Consider the following 19,798-nt stretch of genomic DNA (forward strand, 5'->3'; position numbering starts at 1 on the left):
TCGCTTGATATGGGCAAGTCTTCAGGTCCAAATTGTATACCGATTAGGTTCCTTTCAGACTATGCTGATACAATAGCTCCCTACTTAGCAATCATATACAACTGCTCGCTCACCGATAGATCTGTACCTACAGGTTAGAAAATTCGGCAGGTCGCACCAGTGTTTAAGAAGGGTAGTAGGAGTAATCCATCAAACTACAGACCTATATCATTGACGTTGGTTTGCAGTAGGGTTTTGGAGCATATACTGTATTCAAACATTATGCATCACCTCGAAGGGAATGATCTATTGATACGTAATCAGCATGGTTTCAGAATACATTGTTCTTGTGCAATGCAGCTAGCTCTTTATTCACATGAAGTAATGGCTGCTATTGACAGGGGATCTCAAGTTGATTCTGTATTTCTAGATTTCCGGAAAGCTTTTGACACCGTTCCTCACAAGCGACTTCTAATCAAGCTGCGGGCCTATAGGGTATCATCTCCGTTGTGCGACTGGATTCGTGATTTCCTGTCAGGAAGGTAGCAGTTCGTAGTAATAGACGGCAAATCATCGAGTAAAACTGAAGTGATATCAGGTGTTCCCCAGGGAAGCATCCTGGGACCTCTGCTGTTCCTGATCTATATAAATGACCTGGGTGACAATCTGAGCAGTTCTCTTAGGTTGTTCGCAGATGATGCTGTAATTTACTGTCTAGTAAGGTCATCCGAAGACCAGTATCAGTTGCAAAGCGATTTAGAAAAGATTGCTGTATGGTGTGGCAGGTGGCAGTTGACGCTAAATAACGAAAAATGTGAGGTGATCCACATGAGTACCAAAAGAAATCTGTTGGAATTCGATTACTTGATAAATAGTACAATTCTCAAGGCTGTCAATTCAACTAAGTACCTGGGTGTTAAAATTACGAACAACTTCAGTTGGAAAGACCACATAGATAATATTGCGGGGAAGGCGAGTCAAAGGTTGCGTTTCATTGGTAGGACACTTAGAAGATGCAACAAGTCCACTAAAGAGACAGCTTACACTACACTCGTTTGTCCTCTGTTAGAATATTGCTGCGCGGTGTGGGACCCTTACCAGGTGGGATTGACGGAGGACATCGAAAGAGTGCGAAAAAGGGCAGATCGTTTTGCATTATCACGTAATAGGGGAGAGAGTGTGGCAGATATGATAAGCGAGTTGGGATGGAAGTCATTAAAACAAAGACTTTTTCATCGCAGCGAGATCTATTTACGAAATTTCAGTCACCAACTTTCTCTTCCGAATACGAAAATACTTTGTTGAGCCCAACCAACATAGGTAGGAATGATCATCAAAATAAAACAATAGAAATCAGAGCTCGAACAGAAAGGTTTAGGTGTTCGTTTTTCCCGCGCACTGTTCGGGAGTGGTACGGTAGAGAGATAGTATGATTGTGTTTCGATGAACCCTCTGCCAACCACTTAAATGTGAATTGCAGAATAATCATGTAGATGTAGGATGCTATCCCTACACAACCATCAGCAGCTCTTTCCAAAGCTCTTACCTTAATCCATGTGAGCACACATTGTCAGTCACTTGAACCCTTATCTTCACTTACACCCCAAATTTCACAAAACTAATACCACTAATCCCCTTACAATTCACCTCACTGTAGCTGGATATAGCACACTCATAGAAAGATCCTCCAGCCTTTGTTGAGCATCATCTCCAATCAATTGTCCACAGCCTGCCTTCTTACATCAAAGACTAAATCACTTCCTCCTGTGCTTTGCACTGTGGATGCTATTTCCTGACACATCATCCCCTATCCTCATAGCCTTATTGCCACGAACACAACGTTTCCCAGTAACCTCCCAATATGAATCCACCACTTAAATCCTAATCCTTTCAGTCAGTAACATTCTGACCTATAATTCTCTCTTTTGAAGCCTAAATCTACAAAAACTCCATGGAATTGTGATCAGTATCAGTTTTGCATTAAATGATAACCTGTTTGTGGGCAACCTAAACAAATAATCCATACCTGTTTGACCCCTAACAGCCCTTGTTTGGTTTAAATTAATTGACATCATCTTCATGATCTTCATGACTTTTTTTCAATTTGCTTTATCATCATCATCATCATCATCATCATCATCATCGCATCATCATCATCTCCAAAACCTGAAAACCTGCTTCATCTGACCATCAATGAGCTACCTTCGTGAATGTTGATTTCCCTGCTTGAGATGGCTCAATAAAACCACCTCTTGATGTCAATTACAAAAACCACCAACTGTAACCCTATTTCAGTAGCAATATGTTCCCACTCCACAAAAAGCCTTGAAACATTTGGATGTTGTTTCTGAAATTTGAAGCAAGAGATGACAATGGAGTTGACCACAGAGATGATGCATTTTAATATCCATTTACTGTATAAGCTGTATGTATGTTTTGTGAGAAAGTTTGTACTATCCTAATGTATCATTCAAATTGTAGGTTACAAAATTCATCTATGTGTTGTTAGCTAGTGTTAATGTCCAGAACTGGTCAGGCAAGAAAGTTTGAAGAAACATAACAAAATTAATGCAAGCAACTTATGTCAATATACATAAAAAAAACCATCGTATAGATCAAAGCAGCACAGCATCCATGATTCAAAATGGTTCTTTATTGCATTTCAAGTCCTCATCTAATACTCTTCTTCTTCTTCTTCTTCTTCTTCTTCTTCCCTTCAGCATTTGTCCCATGTGCCTGCAGGGTCCATTATATGGGTCCGTTGTCTCCATTTTGCTCTATCAAGGGCTGCATCTAGGTGGATGTTCAAACATTTAAGGTCCTTATGAATTGTATCAGCCTATCATTGCTTAGGTCATCCTTAGGGTCTACTGCCAACAACTTCAAGCATGTAATCCACCTTGGCAATAGAGTCATCACCAGCCCGTAAAACATGCTCAAACCATCGTAGATGAGTTACACACATCATATTCTTACAAAAAACAGACACAGAAAAAATAACCCCCTAATCAATATTATTTTTGATATCAAATTCCAATATACTATCAAACAGATTATTGAACTATAGTACACAGAATTGAAAGTTAAATCATCACTTCAAGTCATACACTAAAACCAACATGTGTAAATGCTGTATCACCACATGGACTATCTTTTTCTTTCTCTACCTCTTCCACTTGTTTCTGCAACTCGATTCTTTCTTTTTCCATTTCGTTTACCTTCTGGTGGAGCCTGAGAACCAATTGAACACCTTCAGTCTGAAAAAAAATAAAGCACCAAAAAGCATGACAAACACATGAATCAACAATAAAGCTTCCTTACTGGTAGAGTTTTACTTCCATATCTTGTATTTTTGAGGTGTAAAGCCTGGTTTTCAAGAATATCAGCAAACAGTCGAATGCAGAGTTTGAGACTGGTTAGAGAGCTACACACACACACACACACACACACACACACACACACACACACACACAACACACACAGAGTCAATTTTCTTTTCATATTAAAGTACATAACATGGCCTTTATGCTGGTGTCCCAAGATGAAGTTTCCAGAAGAATATGGAAATGGAATTCATCAGACTAATTATAAGTCACCTCTCTGGACACCTGAAGAAAGATGTTTGTGGCCACAGATTTGCTTTGGATGAAGAGGTGCATGTCTGGGTACAACCATGGCTTGGTAGGCAACCACAAACATGTTTCCATGATGGTATTGGCTGTGTATCACATAGTGGGTTAAGTTTATCAACAGTTATGGTGATTACTTTCAAAATAATGAACAGTTTGTTTACTTTTTCCATCTGTTTCCAGGTAAATTCATTACATTTTATATTTTCTACAAAGTGGTAACAATGAATAAAATTATAAACATGTTTGCACATACTTTTTTGACCATATACTCTATAATGAAATTTATTTTGGAAGCATCAAATGGCTGACAGTTCTCGCAGTAACTCGAGGAATGGTACTCTGCGTGCACTCTACTGGGACACCATTCAGGAATATGACAAGAATGATCATTTGAGGAAGGGGGGGAATTAATAATAATAATCTAGTAAACTTGGGCTCTGAAATGCATACCTTAAGATCTGTGAGCACTTATTCAATAGAAGAGATACATTTCCCAGTAGCGAAGATGCACATATTCTCATAGAGCTTAAGGAATGAATTTTAGAGCCCATGCTTACTAGACTTTTTTCCTTGGAATAGTCCTTCTTGTCATATCCCTGAATATTGACCATTTCTCTTGGGTCACCAGTACAAAGGCCAAAAGGCCATGGTATGTACTTTAACATAGAAACAAATTGACTCATTGCTAGATACTTTGCTACAGAAGAAGATATTCAAATTATAACCCTGTTTATGGTTCATTTTACAAGTGCTGGAATAACCAAAGTGATCATACATTCATCATCAGGTGGATATATTCAAATCAACAGAGCAAAATATTGATACTGTTCCATCTACTTCAGCAAGCTGTGGAACTTGAGTACCGATTTTTCTATTGCTGGAATTCCCTTCTTCCTTTTAACATTCACATGAGATAAGCCTGAAGTTTTAATTATTATTTTGAATTTGAAAAATATGTGAAGACAAAACTGTTTAATCTGTGTAAGTTATCTGATTCTACATTACCCCAAAATGCATTTCACCTACAAGTAAATCCCATAGTATACAGACATTGCAAACACAAGAAAAACACAGTGGTGATAATAAAGGAATAAAAACTTACATCTTCCCCATGCTCAGATACACTACTTATAGTTTTATCTTGTGCACTAACAGTGATTGGACTATAAAAAGAACACTGATGAGTAGTTTTAGAATGCCCATGCCATTGCAGGTGACCCATTTCATTCTTCAAGCTTTTATTTTGTTTTTTCAATAGGTTGTGCTCTTCCAGGAGTTTCTGATATCCATCTCTATCTTTGCTCAGCATCAGCCTTTTTAGCTCAACACAGGCCTGTAGATTCTCTACTAAAATTAAAGAAAATTATTGTGTAACATCACTAAAATATATACCATTTAGGGTAGCATGTCCAGTAGAAAAATTAACTACAGTATATCCTTAAAAGGGTGTTTTCATTTTACCATACATAATATACTAGTCTCAATAAATGTTGATAGCATCAAAAGAAGCATTATTGGATATACAAATCTGAGTGACAACAAAATACGTGAATAAATTTTTTTTTAGTGTCATAGAATAATAATACAAACATGAATCATTCTGATAAATTTAAGCTCAACTATAATCAGATAGTAAATGATTAACTGAAAACAAGCATAAGTCACCAACTGAAAAAGCTGTTGCTCTACTGTGTAATTTTACACTCCTGAATACATAGTACAAGGTGCTTCTTTTGTATTCAAAGGACTTTTTAACACGGGATACTGACAGTTAAAAATTACACACAAAGTATTATCAATTTTGAATATTACAGGCTCAATAATGAAAAATAATGGCCAGAATGAAGTTCTCAAATGAGTTTAAATGCAATGTCACTTTTCAAAGAATGTTGTTTCAATATTCAACAAGGTGTGAGAATAGAAGAGATGAAAGTATTTCTTAGTGTCACTTTCCACAAAGTAGCTGCTTGATGTCAGCTAGGTAGTTCAATCACAAGCTTTCCTGTGGATTTTTTAAAATGTGAGTGGCAGAATAAATTGTTATAAGAATGATTATATTTGGCATCTAAGGGCTTTTCTTCTCCCATCAATATGGTCCTGCAATATTACAATGAATTAACAATTACAATTAAGAATTAACAATTACGTGAATAAATACACCTTGATATGAAAGTTGGTCCAAACATACAGAGGCATTCACTACCAAAGATAACTTTATACACATACAGCTGAGGAAAAGTGTTATAACCTTTAATCACTAATAAAGTGCGTGGAGATACAAAAGTAGAAACACTCGCGGGTTACATGTTACAAACTCCGTATCTGTCACTCGACTGTTGGGCCGTCACATGCGGCCGGCGCCGTTCATAACCAGGTGGCGCTCCCGCGCTCGGCCGAGCTGCGGAGCGCCTCTATCGCCGTGTTCGCGTACTAACGTAGCGGCACTTTTGAATGTCGTGGCACTGTCACAACACTTTTCCCCCCTGGAAAAAAAAACGCTCACTTTCGTGGAGACACGGACAGTGCGGAGACATCCATGCCCTCTTGGGAGGTCCCGAGAAGATCCCGCGGAGAAACACGAGAGTATGGTCGAAAATGTCCAGGACGGAAGCTGGCGCGTGGAACGTGCCTCCTGGACGAGATGATGGGTGAAAACTCCGGAGCAGCATCCATAGGTGTCGTGGACCTGGGGGTGTGCTCCAGCGAGATGGGTCCCGGAGAAGGCGGCGTCGCGACTGGGGCCGGTTCCGGCGTACTCGGAAGCGGTAGCGACGGCGGCGGCAACAACACGCCCGGAAGATCGGCAGCAGCGACAGGACTGGCTTCTTGGACTGGTGGAGACGAAAGAAGGGGCGGTGGTACCGGCGTGGCCACCACTCGTGGGCGCATCTGGTCGTAATGGCGAACAACCATGCCGCCGTCCGTACGTATTTCACAAAGCCGGCGGCCGCGAAGAGCCTGGACCACCCCTGGAATCCATTTAGGGCGAGATCCATACCCCCGTGCCCACACGTCGGCGCCCACCGGGTATTTTCCCGCACTAGGGGACACAGTACAAGGCCTGACAGGGTGAAGCAGATGCAGTAGGGTGCGCGGTTGGCGGCCATGCAAGAGTTCAGCAGGGCTGCGATCACCCAGAGGCATGAAGCGATAAGAACTCAGAAATTGCAACAGAGCGTCATCTGTGGAAAAATCACTAAGGAATTTTTTCATTTGGCTTTTGAAAGTGCGGACAAGGCGCTCGACCTCCCCATTCGATTGCGGATGGAAGCGCAGTGCTGTAACATGATGAATCCCTTGTCCAGTACAAAAATCACGGAAGGCCTGCGAAGAGAACTGAGGGCCATTGTCCGTGACAATCGTGGATGGAAGACCTTCTAGCGCAAAGATTTTTGACAAAGCCAGCGTCGTCGCCGCAGTGGTGGGCGACGGACAGCGAACAACAAACGGAAACTTCGAGAAGGCGTCAATCAACAGTAGCCAATAAGGGCCGAGGAAGGGGCCGGCAAAGTCAGCGTGCAACCCGTTCCCACGGCTGCGCCGGATCAGGCCACGGAGAGGGCAGAGTACGAGGCGCAGCCAGTTGTTGAACACACTGAGCACACGCAGCGACCATGTGGGCGATGTCCGAATCGATACCGGGGCAATAAACGTGCCTGCGGGCCAGGGACTTAGTCCGAGAAATCCCCCAATGGCCCTCATGCAGTAGTTTGAGAACAGCTTTGCGAAGAGAGGCGGGCACCACAACCCGTGGAGATGCGCCATCCGTGGCCAGAAGAACAACACCCTCACGAACAGACAGACAAAGGCGCAAGGCATGGTAGTTGCGAAGGGGATCCGACGCCCGGCCCTTGGTCCTGTCCGGCCAACCCCGCTGAACAAAACCAATCACCTGACGCAGGACCGGATCCCGCGCAGTAGCCGACGCGACCTGCGAACCTGTAAGTGGAAAACCCTCGACCGCACGACGTTCTTCCTCATCAATGTGGAAACAGAGGAGTTCATCGCGATCGAAAACCGGGTCGGGGCCCATCGGCAAACGCGACAACGCGTCAGCGTTGGCGTGCTGGGCCGTGGGGCGATAGTGAATCTCATAGTGAAAACGAGACAAGTATAAGGCCCAACGTTGCAGGCGGTGAGCTGCCTTATCCGGAAGCGACGCCGAGGGGCTGAACAGAGAGACCAGCGGCTTGTGGTCGGTGATGAGGTGAAACTTAGAACCATACAAAAAAACGCTGAACTTTTTCAGAGCATAAACGATAGCGAGCGCCTCCTTTTCTATTTGAGAGTAACGCCGTTGGGCATCGTTGAGGGTCTTGGAAGCGTAGGCGATGGGTCGTTCCGACCCATCCTCATACCGATGGGCGAGAACAGCCCCTAGGCCATACTGTGACGCGTCAGTCGCCAGAACCAAGTGCTGACCCGGACGGAATGTGGCAAGACAAGGCGCCGACTGCAAATGAGCCTTCAGGCGGACAAAAGCCTGCTCACACTCGGCGGACCAACAGAAAGGAACGTTTTTGCGTAACAGCTGATGCAGAGGATGAGCCACCGCCGCCGCGGAGGGAATGAATTTGTGATAATAAGCAACCTTGCCTAGAAACGCCTGAAGTTCTTTGACCGTAGACGGCCGGGGTAGAGCGGTAATGGCCGCAACGTGCTGTCGTAGAGGACGTATACCCTCACGGGACAAGTGGAAACCAAGATACACAATGGAGGGTTGGAAGAACTGAGACTTGTCCAGATTGCACTTCAACCCTGCTGAATGCAGAACCCGAAACAGTGAACGCAAATTGCGAAGGTGCTCCTCAGTGGAGGCCCCCGTGACAACAATGTCATCCAGGTAGTTGATGCAGCCGGGAACGGAAGCCGTGAGCTGTTCCAAAAACCGCTGAAAAATGGCCGGCGCGCTAGCGACGCCAAATGGTAACCGCTGGTACTGATACAACCCACAAGGAGTGTTGATGACGAGAAATTCCTTGGAAGATGCATCCAGCGGCAACTGATGGTACGCCTCCGATAAGTCAAGTTTGGAAAAGAACTGGCCCCCAGCGAGCTTGGTAAATAACTCCTCAGGACGGGGAAGAGGATAAGTGTCAATGAGGCTTTGAGATTGACAGTGGCTTTAAAATCACCACACAATCGCAGACTCCCGTTTGGTTTAGAAACCACCACGACGGGCGATGCCCATTCGCTGGAGGTAACAGGAAGGAGAATCCCCGAAGCTGTTAACCTGTCTATCTCAGCTTTGACAGGCGCACGCAACGCCATCGGAATAGGGCGTGCCCGGAAAAACTTAGGGCGAGCCGTAGGTTTAAGAGTAATGTGGGCTTCAAAATCCTTGGCCCGACCCAGACCCGCAGAGAACACGGACGAGAATTCAGAACACAAGCCATCCAGCTGTTGATACGGAATGTCCTCAGATATGAGGTGCACATCATCATCAATGGAAAACCCGAACAACTGGAAAGCATCATAACCGAACAGGTTGTCAGTGCCCGCGTGATCCACCACATAAAACGTGAGGGGCCGAACAACAGACTTGTAGGCAGTGGAAGCATCAAACTGGCCAACGATAGGAATTTTCTGCTTATTATAAGTTCGTAGATTTCGCGTAACTGGAGACAAGGAAGGGGAGCCTAACTCCAAATACGTGCGAGAATTAATGAGAGTTACTGCAGAGCCAGTGTCCACTTGCATGCGAATGTCTTTATCCAGAACACGAACAGTAACAAACAACTTATTCGTTTGAGAAAGCACACAGTTAACATCCATGTCCGATGCCTCGTCCTCGTCGACAGGAACTTTAGGGGACTGACACACAGAAGCAATGTGGCCTTTTTTCCTACATGAATTACACGTGGCCCAACGTTTTGGACACGCGGCTCTGTCATGCTGTACGAAACAACGTGGACAAGAAGGAAGGGCGGAACGAGCCTGCTTCTGTGGTTGCTGTTTTCGCTGCGAGCGTGGCGGCCCAACGCGACGTTGTTGACGCGAGTGCACCGCCGCCACATCGTCGTTTTCCTGTGAAACAGGCACATTGTCTGCGTCGAAAGTGGTGTGTACAGCGCCTACATCACACCACGCGTCTATTTGCGCACCAGCAGCGTGAGACACTTCAAACGATTGAGCGATGCTGAGAACTTCCGACAACGACGGGTTTGGCAATTGTAAGGCACGTTGCCGAACTTCTTTATCAGGAGCAAGCCGTAAAATAGCGTCCCGAACCATTGAATCAGCGTAAGACTCATGATGAGTGTCCGTGACAAACTGACATTTCCGACTCAGACCGTGTAGTTCCGCCGCCCAAGCCCGGTAAGATTGATGGGGCTGTTTACGACACCGGTAGAAAGCCACGCGGGCGGCAACGACATGGGTGTTTTTTCGGTAATAGTTAGACAATAAGTCACACATTTCTTGGAAGGACAGAGAGGCAGGTTCCCGCAGAGGGGCTAACTGAGATAACAGCTGATAGATCCGTGGGGAAATCCAAGATAGAAATAACGACTTACACATAGGAGCGTCGACAACACCGAAAGCCAAGAAGTGTTGCCGCAAACGCTTCTCATAATCCTCCCAGTCTTCAGCGGCCTCGTCATAAGGAGGAAACGGAGGCGGAGAAGAGGAAGACAGACGATGAGTAAGCGACGTCGACAACGCCTGAATAGCAGCCGTTAGCTGTGTTTGTTGCGCCTGAATAGCAGCCGTCAGCTGTGTTTGTTGTTCAATAAGCGCTTGCATAAGCTGTTCCATGTCTGCCCCGACACGAACACACAAGTCCACAACGCAGGGGAAAAAAAAATATCCGACCTCGTCGCCAAAAAGTGTTATAACCTTTAATCACTAATAAAGTGCGTGGAGATACAAAAGTAGAAACACTCGCGGGTTACATGTTACAAACTCCGTATCTGTCACTCGACTGCCGGGCCGTGACATGCGGCCGGCGCCGTTCATAACCAGGTGGCGCTCCCGCGCTCGGCCGAGCTGCGGAGCGCCTCTATCGCCGTGTTCGCGTACTAACGTAGCGGCACTTTTGAATGTCGTGGCACTGTCACAACAAAAAGATACCAATGTGTTTAGCATACTCTAAAGATATGAGCCTATATCAGGCTAGGGGTATCATAAATTCCATATGCTCTCCTAAATAACATCTCAGTGAAAGTGTGCATCTACATTCTGTGATTCTGTGGATAACTGATAAGCAATGGTGTCACATCGTGTTGTTGGAGACAAGTATGGAACAAATGGGAGGGATGGGTATGGTTGATGGTCTCCCAAACCTAGCATAAGGTGGGAGACACCTCAACCACAGCCACCCACCCCCACCACAAAAGTAGTTGAAAACATTATGTTGTTGTTGTGGTCTTCAGTACAAAGACTGGTGTGATGCAGTTCTCTGTGCTACTCTATCCTGTGCAAGCCTCTTCATCTCTGTGTAACTACTGTAACCTACATCCTTCTGAATTTGCTTACAGCATCTATCTCTCAGTCTCCCTATATGAATTTTACTCCACACTCTCCCCTCCAGTACTAAATTTGTAATCCCTTGATGTGTACTACCAACCAATCCCTTCTTTAATTCAGTTGCACCACAAAATTCTAATCTCCCTAATTCCATTCACTCTATACTCAATGTTAACAAATTTCTCCCCTTCAGAAATGTTTTTCTTGCCATTACCAGTCTACATTTTATATCCTCCCTACTTCGACCATCATCAGTTATTTTGCTAACCAAACAGCAAAACTCATTTCCCAATCTAATTCTTTGAGCATCACCTGATTTAATTCTATTACATTCCATTATCCTCATTTTGCATCTTATATCCTCCTATCAAGACACTATCTATCTATCCATTATGTTCAACTGTTCTTCCAAGTCCTTTGCTGCCTCTGGCAGATTACAATGTCATTGGCAAACATCAAAGCTTTTATTTCTTCTCCCTGGGCTTCTAATTCCTACTCCAAATTTTTCTTTTGTTTCTCTTACAGCTTCCTCAATACACAGAATGAATAACATCAGGGATAGGCTACAAGCCCATCTTACTCCCTTCTCAATCACTGCTTCCCTTTCGGGCACCTTGACTCTTACAACTGCCATCTGGTTTCTGCACAAATTATAAATAGCCCTTTGCTCTCTGTATCTTACCCCTACCACCTTTAGAATTTGAAAGAGTGTATTCCAGTCAATATTGTCAAAAGCTTTCTCTACGTCTACAAATGCCATAAATGTAGGCTTATCTTTTCTTAACCTATCTCTATGACAAGTTGTCATATTGCCTCATGTGTTCCTACATTTCTATGGAAACCAAACTGATCCTCCCCAAGTTGGCCTCCACCAACTTTTCCATTATTCTGTAAAGGATTCATGTTAATATTCTGCAACCGTGACTTATTAAGCTGATAGTTCAGTAATTTTCACACCTCTCACCTCCTGCCCTCATTGGAATTGGAATTACTACATTCCTCTTGATGTCTGCAGTTATTTCATCTGTCTCATATATCTTGCTCACCAGATGGAAGTGTTTTGTCATGGATGGCTCTCCCAAGGCTATCAATAGCCCTAACAGAATGTTGTCTACTCCTGGGGCTTATTTTGACTTAAATCTTATAGTGCTTTGTCAAATTCTCCATGCAGTATCATATCTCCCTTCTCATCTTCATCTATGTCCTCATCCATTTCCATAATGTTGCCCTGAAGTACATCTCCCTTGTATAGACCCTCTACATGCTCCTTCCACCTTTCTGCTTTCCTTTCTTTGCTTAGGACTGGTTTTCCACCTGAGCTCTTGATATTCATACAGGTGGTTCTCTTTTCTCCAAAGGTCTCTCTAATTTTCCTGTATGCAACATCAAACTTGCCATTAGTAATATATGCTTCTACTTCTTTACATTTGTCCTCTAGCCATTCTTGCTTAGCCATTTTGCACTTTCTGTTGATCTCATTTTTTAAACATTTGTATTCCCTTTCACCTACCTCATTTATTGCATATTTACATTTTCTCATTTCACTGATTAAATTCAATATCTTTTATGTTACCCAATGATTTCTACTACATCTTTTTACCTACTTGGAACTCTTCTGCCTTCACTATTTCATCTCTCAAAGCTACTCATTCTTCTTCTACTGCATCCCTTTCCCCTGTTCTTGTCAGTCATTCTATAATGCTCCTCCTGAAATGCTCTACAACCTCTGGTTCTTTCAGTTTGTTGAGGTCCCATCTCCTTAAATTCCTGCCTTTTTGCAGTTTCTTCAGTATTAATCTACAGGTCATAACCAATAAATTGTGGTCAGAGTCCATATCTGCCCCCTGTAAATGTCTTACAGTTTAAAACTGGTTCAGAAATCTGTCTTGCCATTGTATAACAATCTGAAACCTTCTGGTATCTCCAGATCTCTTTCACGTATACAACCTTCTTTCACAATTCTTAAACCAAGTGTTAGTTACGATTAAATTATGCCCTGTGCGAAGTTCTACCAGGCAGCTTCCTCTTTCATTCTTTTCCCTCCAGTCCCCATTCACCTATTACTTTTCTTTCTCTTCCTTTTCCTACAGTCAAATTCCAGTCTCCCATGACTACTAAATTTTCATCTCCCTTAACTATCTGACAAATTTCTTTTTCCTCACCATACATTTCCTTAATCTCCTCTTCATCTGCAGAGCTAGTTGGCAAATAAACTTGTACTACCATGGTGGGTGTGGGCTTTGTGTCTAACTTTGCTACAATAAGGCATTCACTATGCTGTTCATAGTAGCTTACTTGTGTTCGTATTTTGTTATTAATTATTAAACCAACTCCTACAAAGCCCCTATTTGATTTTGAATTTATAACCCTGTATTCACCTGACCAGAAGTCATCCTGTTCCTCTTGCCACCGAACTTCACTAATTCCCAGTATATCTAGCTTTAATCTATACACTCCCTTTTCGAATTTTCTAGCCTACTTGCCTGATTAAGGAGTCTAACATTCCACACACTGAAATGCAGAATGCCAGTTTTGTTTCTCCTGATAATGACATCCTCCTGAGTATTCCCCGCCCAGCGATCTGCACGGGGGACTATTTTATCTCCAGAATATTTTACTCAAGATGAGGTCATCATCATGTAACCATGTAGTAGAGCTGCATGCTCTTGTAAAAAAATTACTGTTTTAGTTTTCTCTTGCTTTCAACCGTTCACAGTAGCAGCACAGTGAGGCCATTGTGGTTGATTTCACAAAGCCAGATCAGTCAATCACCCAGACTGTTGCCCCTGCAACTACAGAAAAAGCTGTTGCCCCTCTTCAGGAACAACATGTTTGCCTGGCCTCTTGACAGACACCCCTCCATTGTGGGTGCACCTCCATTGCGGCTATCCATGTCATTGAGGCATGTAAACTTTCCCACCCATGGCAAGGTCCATGGTTCATGTGGGAAAATCATCATATCTGACAAAAAAAAATTCATGGAGAACAACAGGAAACCAGTCCAACTGCCCATGAGTCAATTGTCAATATTAGAGGCAAAGAATTAAAGCCAGGAGGAGGCACTCGACCGGGCTGTGTGTACTACTGTCTGTAAGGTCCCATAACCACAATGTGGAGGTAGCTTGTTACATGAAGTAAAGCTGTGAGTTAGTCTGGTATGAGTGATAAGGAAGTGACATAGAACAGTAGATTCCCTCTGGGAGGGATGGAAGGAGGAGTGGCATGTAGCAGTAGTCTCCCTGATAGTGTGGAGTTTATTAGAAGGGGCAGTAGCAGACCAGATGTTCCACCTCAGTCTGAGCAAAGACTATTTGCACAGGCAAATGTCCATCTGGGGTGATCAAAGTATATGTGGGCATTTAATTGCTTTTCTAGTCAAATGGTCAGCCAGTTGATAAGATAAGGTAAGATAAGATAAGATACTTTATTGTCACATAACATGTTTTTATACAATCATTCGAGTGAGAACATTGGTGACTCGTCAGTCTTTAACCCAAGTTGTTACAGTATTTTGTATACTACAGGAAATACGTCATACGTGCATTGCTTATTATAATAAAAATACAACATTATATTTTAAATCTTTTTGTAACTCATCAAATCATTACTATAGCCTTCACACGCCTATATGAAGTATGAATGTACTGAACGGGACACAAACCACCATATAATTCTATATATAAACATGAATATAAAGTGAACATGTATACTTTGGATCTATACGGCTTTGAAAGTATACCATTTGTACTTGCATCTTTACTACCTATTCCTATTTATAAATTCTTCTAAACTATAACATTGCTTTTTATTCATTTAGAAATTCTTCTAGACTATAATAACATTTGCTTTTTAGGTATGTGCCAATGGTCTCCAATGTAGATTCCCCAAATATTGACCTTATCTTATTTCTGATCTTCAGAGCCATGTAATATGCAGTATTTTCATATACTGTGAGTCGGTGACAAGGTAGCATGTATTTCAATTTATGTCTAGTTTCATAGGCATGTGTGAATGTATTTCCTTCAAACAGATGCGAGTTTTTCTGTTCAAAGAGAAGTATTTCATATATGAAGACGGAAGGGATTGTCATGAAGTCCAGGCTTTTGAATAGTGGTTTGCATGAATGTCTATTTTTTTTTTTTTTTTTTTTTAGTTTGAAGATTCGAAGGAGGTTTGTCTTTTCAGTACCCCAAAATATTATTCTGTATCTTATAAGTGTTATGAAATACATGTGGTATACAGTTTTCTTCACTGTTAAATCCGTTACTTTGTGTAGTACCCTCACTGCATAAAATAAACTATTTAATCTCTTCAGTAAACTGTCCACATGGTCGGTCCATTGCAAGTTTTTATTTAAAGTTATCCCAAGAAATTTTACAGAATCAACTGTGGTCAGTTCTTTACCTGAATATTCTATTTGTGATATACATTCAGTAGTTTGTTTGGTCCTGAAGTGTATGATTTGGGTTTTTTCAAAATTTAATTACATAGCATTATCTTTTATCAAAAAATTGAAATGGCTCTGAGCACTATGGGACTCAACTGCTGAGGTCATTAGTCCCCTAGAACTTAGAACTAGTTAAACCTAACTAACCTAAGGACATCACAAACATCCATGCCCGAGGCAGGATTCGAACCTGCGACCGTAGCGGTCTTGCGGTTCCAGACTGCAGCGCCTTTAACCGCACGGCCACTTCGGCCGGCTATCTTTTATCCATTGTTCAAGTTCTTGTAGAGTTTGTTTCGTGGTCCTTACTAATTCGTCAGTGTTTTTGCAGCAGACTACAGCAGTTGAGTCATCTGCATAAAGTATTGTATCTGTATTTACTTTGCTAGGCATGTCATTTATGTAATATAAGAACAGAAGTGGTCCTAATATCGAGCCCTGGGGCACGCCTGCTTGAATTTCTTTCCAGCTAGAGCAAGTTTTCTCTCCCTTTTGATGTATCATCAACCTTTGGTATCTGTTTTTGAGATAAGATGAAAACCATCTTACAGATTTTCCATGGAAGCCATAGGTACCCAATTTTTGGAGCAGTAGCTTATGGTTTACTGTGTCAAACGCCTTTGAGAGGTCGCAAAAAATACCAGATACACTTTGTTTGTTGTCAAGGCATTTACTTACTTTGGAGATTAGTTCATTTACAGCTTGTAAAGTGTTTCGTCCCTTCCTAAACCCATATTGGTTATTGAGAATAATATTACCTTCCTTATTGTACTTTTCTAATTGATTACATACTATTCGTTCAACTATTTTAGAGAAAACTGGGAGTATAGACACTGGGCGGAAATTTACTAAATCATCATGTTTTCCCTTTTTGTAGACTGGACAGACTTCAGCATATTTCAGTCTGTCTGGAAAGCAGCCCTCATCAAATGATTGGTTTATTATTTTACAGAGTTGAGGTGCAATGCTGTCACTTCCTGCCTTTATGATATTTGTTGGAATTTCATCCCAGCCCACAGATTTAAGATCTTTTAGGGATTGTATGATGTTAGCCACTTCATGACACGATACTGCAGTAAATTTAAACTCTCTCGATTTCTGCAGTATTGCATCAGGTCTTATTTGTGGAAGTAAGAAGTTACGAATTTTGTTTGTGGTTATGAAGTACTCATTAAATTCTTCACAGATGTGCTGAGTGTTAGTAACAGTATTCCCACCAATTTCTAGTTTGAAATTAAAATGTTTTGTTTCTTCAGTACCTGTTTCTTTCTTGACAACCTGCCATACTGCTTTTGATTTATTTGAGGCATTAGCTATATATTTACTGTTTGCCAATTGTTTTCATTCCACTGGATAGCCACATGACTTAGAGGTCAGAGAATGACAACTATGCAAGCAGTATGACTAAGGTGAGAGAGGTTATAAGTATCAGATATTACAGGATTACAAGAATAGCATTAGATAAATGCCCAGAAAATTGCTCCTTGAACCACAAATTAAAAAGCTATTAATGGAGGCCAGTTTAAGAAAACTTACTGCTCTGTTAATGGCTATCAGCTCCACTGTGTGAACACTACATGTTCCTGGGGCTGAATGTTTCTCCTGACTGGTGAGAGATGTAAAAGCACATGTCATCCTGTCTGTGGTTTCTGAGCATAAATGACAGGTAACACCCTGATACTAAAACTCAAAGTAACAGATGCTGAAAAGTCATGGTGGCACTGTAAACTCTAGAACCTTGAAACAGATTGGTCTTAATTCATAGCTTGGGTATTGACCAAAGGGGAGGATGCAGGGAGTACGTTCTCAAGAAGTTAAGTGGGCTGTGAGACATACGCCAACTGGTAATCCTATCTGGGGTTTGGTGTCATCGGATTAGGGAAGGATGGGGAAGGAAGTGAACCATCCCAGCATTTGCCTGAACTGATTTAGGGACATCACAGGAAACCTAAATCAGGATGGCCGGACATGGGATTGAACAGTCGTCCTCCCAAATGCGGGTCCAGTGTGCTAACCACTGCGCGACTTCGCTCGGTCAAAAATGTGTGATCAGTTGGATGATTAGGGAATTGTCTGATGGTAACAGCATAAGTGAGCAACAGTTGGTATAGTCAGAAATAAAGAGGAAAGATTCTTGCTTCAGCAAGAAGTCTGTCTAGGGGACTAGTCAGGAAGGTGCCAGTGGCCAGTCTTAACCCCATGATGATTAACTGGGTCTAACGGTTTCAAAATGTAAGAGGGTGCCAAAACACAAACCTGGCAACCGTAATCCTACTGTGGCAATAGCAGGGCCTGATAAATACAGAGAAGAGTAGTGTAATCAGCACCTGAAGAGGTGCGGGCAAGAAAGCAGAGACAGTTAAGCTTCTGCAGGCAGATAGTCTTTAGTTGACAAATATCATGCAGCCAAGTCAATGTTGAGGCTAACTGACGTATCTGTCACTGGACAAAGGGTTTTTGTCTAGCTTAAGAACGGGTATGATAATGCTACCCAACCATTGTGAAGAGGAATATGGTTAAAGATCCTCAGTAGATGGAGCAACTGAGTAATATTCATTCAGATGTTGGATCATTTGATAATGAATTTAATCAAGGCCTGGGACCATACTGTGAGATGAGGAAAGTGCCTGAAGTAGTTCCAATGCAGTTAAATGTTCACAGTGCTCCCTACATTCATTTGCCTGAAAGGGAGGATGGTTGTCTGTGAAGGATGTTGTTTAAGGTGTTTAATAGCTCTTCAGCAGTCCTGAATGGGCATTGCAGTGTCTTTGGTCCACCACAGCACATAAAATGGTTGAGGCAACCTTCAGAAAGAAGAATAGCAGTTCCAGCAGCATGGGAGATTGTATCAAAGACATCTCCCACAACCTTGTTGAAGCAATCTGACAGACAGGGGACAAAGATGATAGCAAAAGCATACAACTATCATTGGCTCTGTTAAGTGCCAAACATGGTTATTGGTCCATAGGGCTGTGACAAGTGATAGGACACTGAAAATGGTCACTTATGAAGATCATTGTGTAAAGGCCATTGTAGCGAAGCCATGAACTTAGGGGAAAGAGATCATAAGGTCAGCAGCTGAATAGATGCTATGGGCAGCAACAAAGTGGGTAGGAGTATTGTCATTGAGAGGAGACAGACCAAGATTGGAAAGAAGTTGGCTAATCAGAAGGCCTACCAGAAGAAATGGAACTTCCCCAGGGTGTGGTGGTGTGCACTGTAATTGTAAAGTAAGAGGAAAGGGTGGGACTGATTGATTAATTAATTAATTAATTAATTAAGAGAGTATGGGACCAAACGGAGAAGTCATCAGTCCTGCGATTCCAAAGGGGGTTACATAAGAAAGAGAGTATGCTAAAAATGAACAGATTCAATCAGAGGAGTAAAATTATAAAAGAATGAACGTTAAACACACACCATATAAGCATAAAAGGTGAGACTAAATCTAAAAACTGGAAAAAAGGGGGGGGGGAGGCAGTCATGGGATCACAGACCGTGAAGACTCCAAAAGAAGTCCCAATCACAACCAACCCGCCCATGCTCCAAGACTAAAGGAGAACGTCATACCTGGAAATAAAAACCACTTTCATGGAGGAATGTGAGGACCAGGTCAATCACCTGTGAATAATCCTCTAATATTAAATTTAAGGAATCAGAAAGACTATACTTGGCGCGAAGGGTCGAAAGAAGGAATATGGCGCCAATATGTGAGATATCGCCAGTCTGGCATCACATGGCCAATGCGTAAGCAACATAAAACAGTGGACTCCTTCCGAAAGGGGCAGAAAGAAGTACCCCAAACTGCAGTAGACTCCTTGATTGTGCGGAGTTTATTACTATGAGCAGTAGCGCTCCAGATGACATTCCACTGTTGGGCAAATAGAGATTTGACATAGATTCGCATAGCCTCAGCTGGAATTGTGAAAGGAAAACGGGGGTAAGTATCTGCTTCTCTAGCCAAACGGTCAGACAATTCATTCCCTGGGATTCCCACATGACTTGGGACCCAGAGAAAGATGACTGAACAGGCAGCATGCTCAAGGGCAGAGAGAGGGTCATGGATGGCAGAGACCAAGGGATGATGAGAGTAACATCGATCGATAGCCTGAAGGTTGCTCATGGAGTCTGAACAAATTAAAACACTATGGAGGGAGGCTTGAGAAACAAAAAGGAGGGCCCTGTAAATGGCTAGAAGCTCCGCTGTAAATACACTACATGATCCTGGCAACAAATAGTGCCCAATGCTGGTAGGAGATGTGAAAGCGTATCCCAC

General features: G+C 42.5%; 1 protein-coding gene across 1 annotated transcript in view; it reads right to left on the reverse strand.

Annotated features, from left to right (window-relative positions):
- LOC124555905 overlaps window positions 1-19,798 on the reverse strand; it is a 76,656-nt gene that overhangs the window by 45,531 nt on the left and 11,327 nt on the right. The window contains exons 2-3 of the mRNA XM_047129963.1: window positions 4,714-4,958; window positions 3,147-3,236 (exon numbers count right to left, since the gene is read on the reverse strand). Of these exons, the coding sequence (XP_046985919.1) occupies window positions 3,147-3,236; window positions 4,714-4,920 (297 nt within the window). The 5' untranslated portion in view covers window positions 4,921-4,958. The remainder of the gene's footprint in view (window positions 1-3,146; window positions 3,237-4,713; window positions 4,959-19,798) is intronic.

The sequence above is a fragment of the Schistocerca americana genome, chromosome X, assembly GCF_021461395.2.
Source record: "Schistocerca americana isolate TAMUIC-IGC-003095 chromosome X, iqSchAmer2.1, whole genome shotgun sequence".
Lineage (NCBI taxonomy): Eukaryota > Metazoa > Arthropoda > Insecta > Orthoptera > Acrididae > Schistocerca > Schistocerca americana.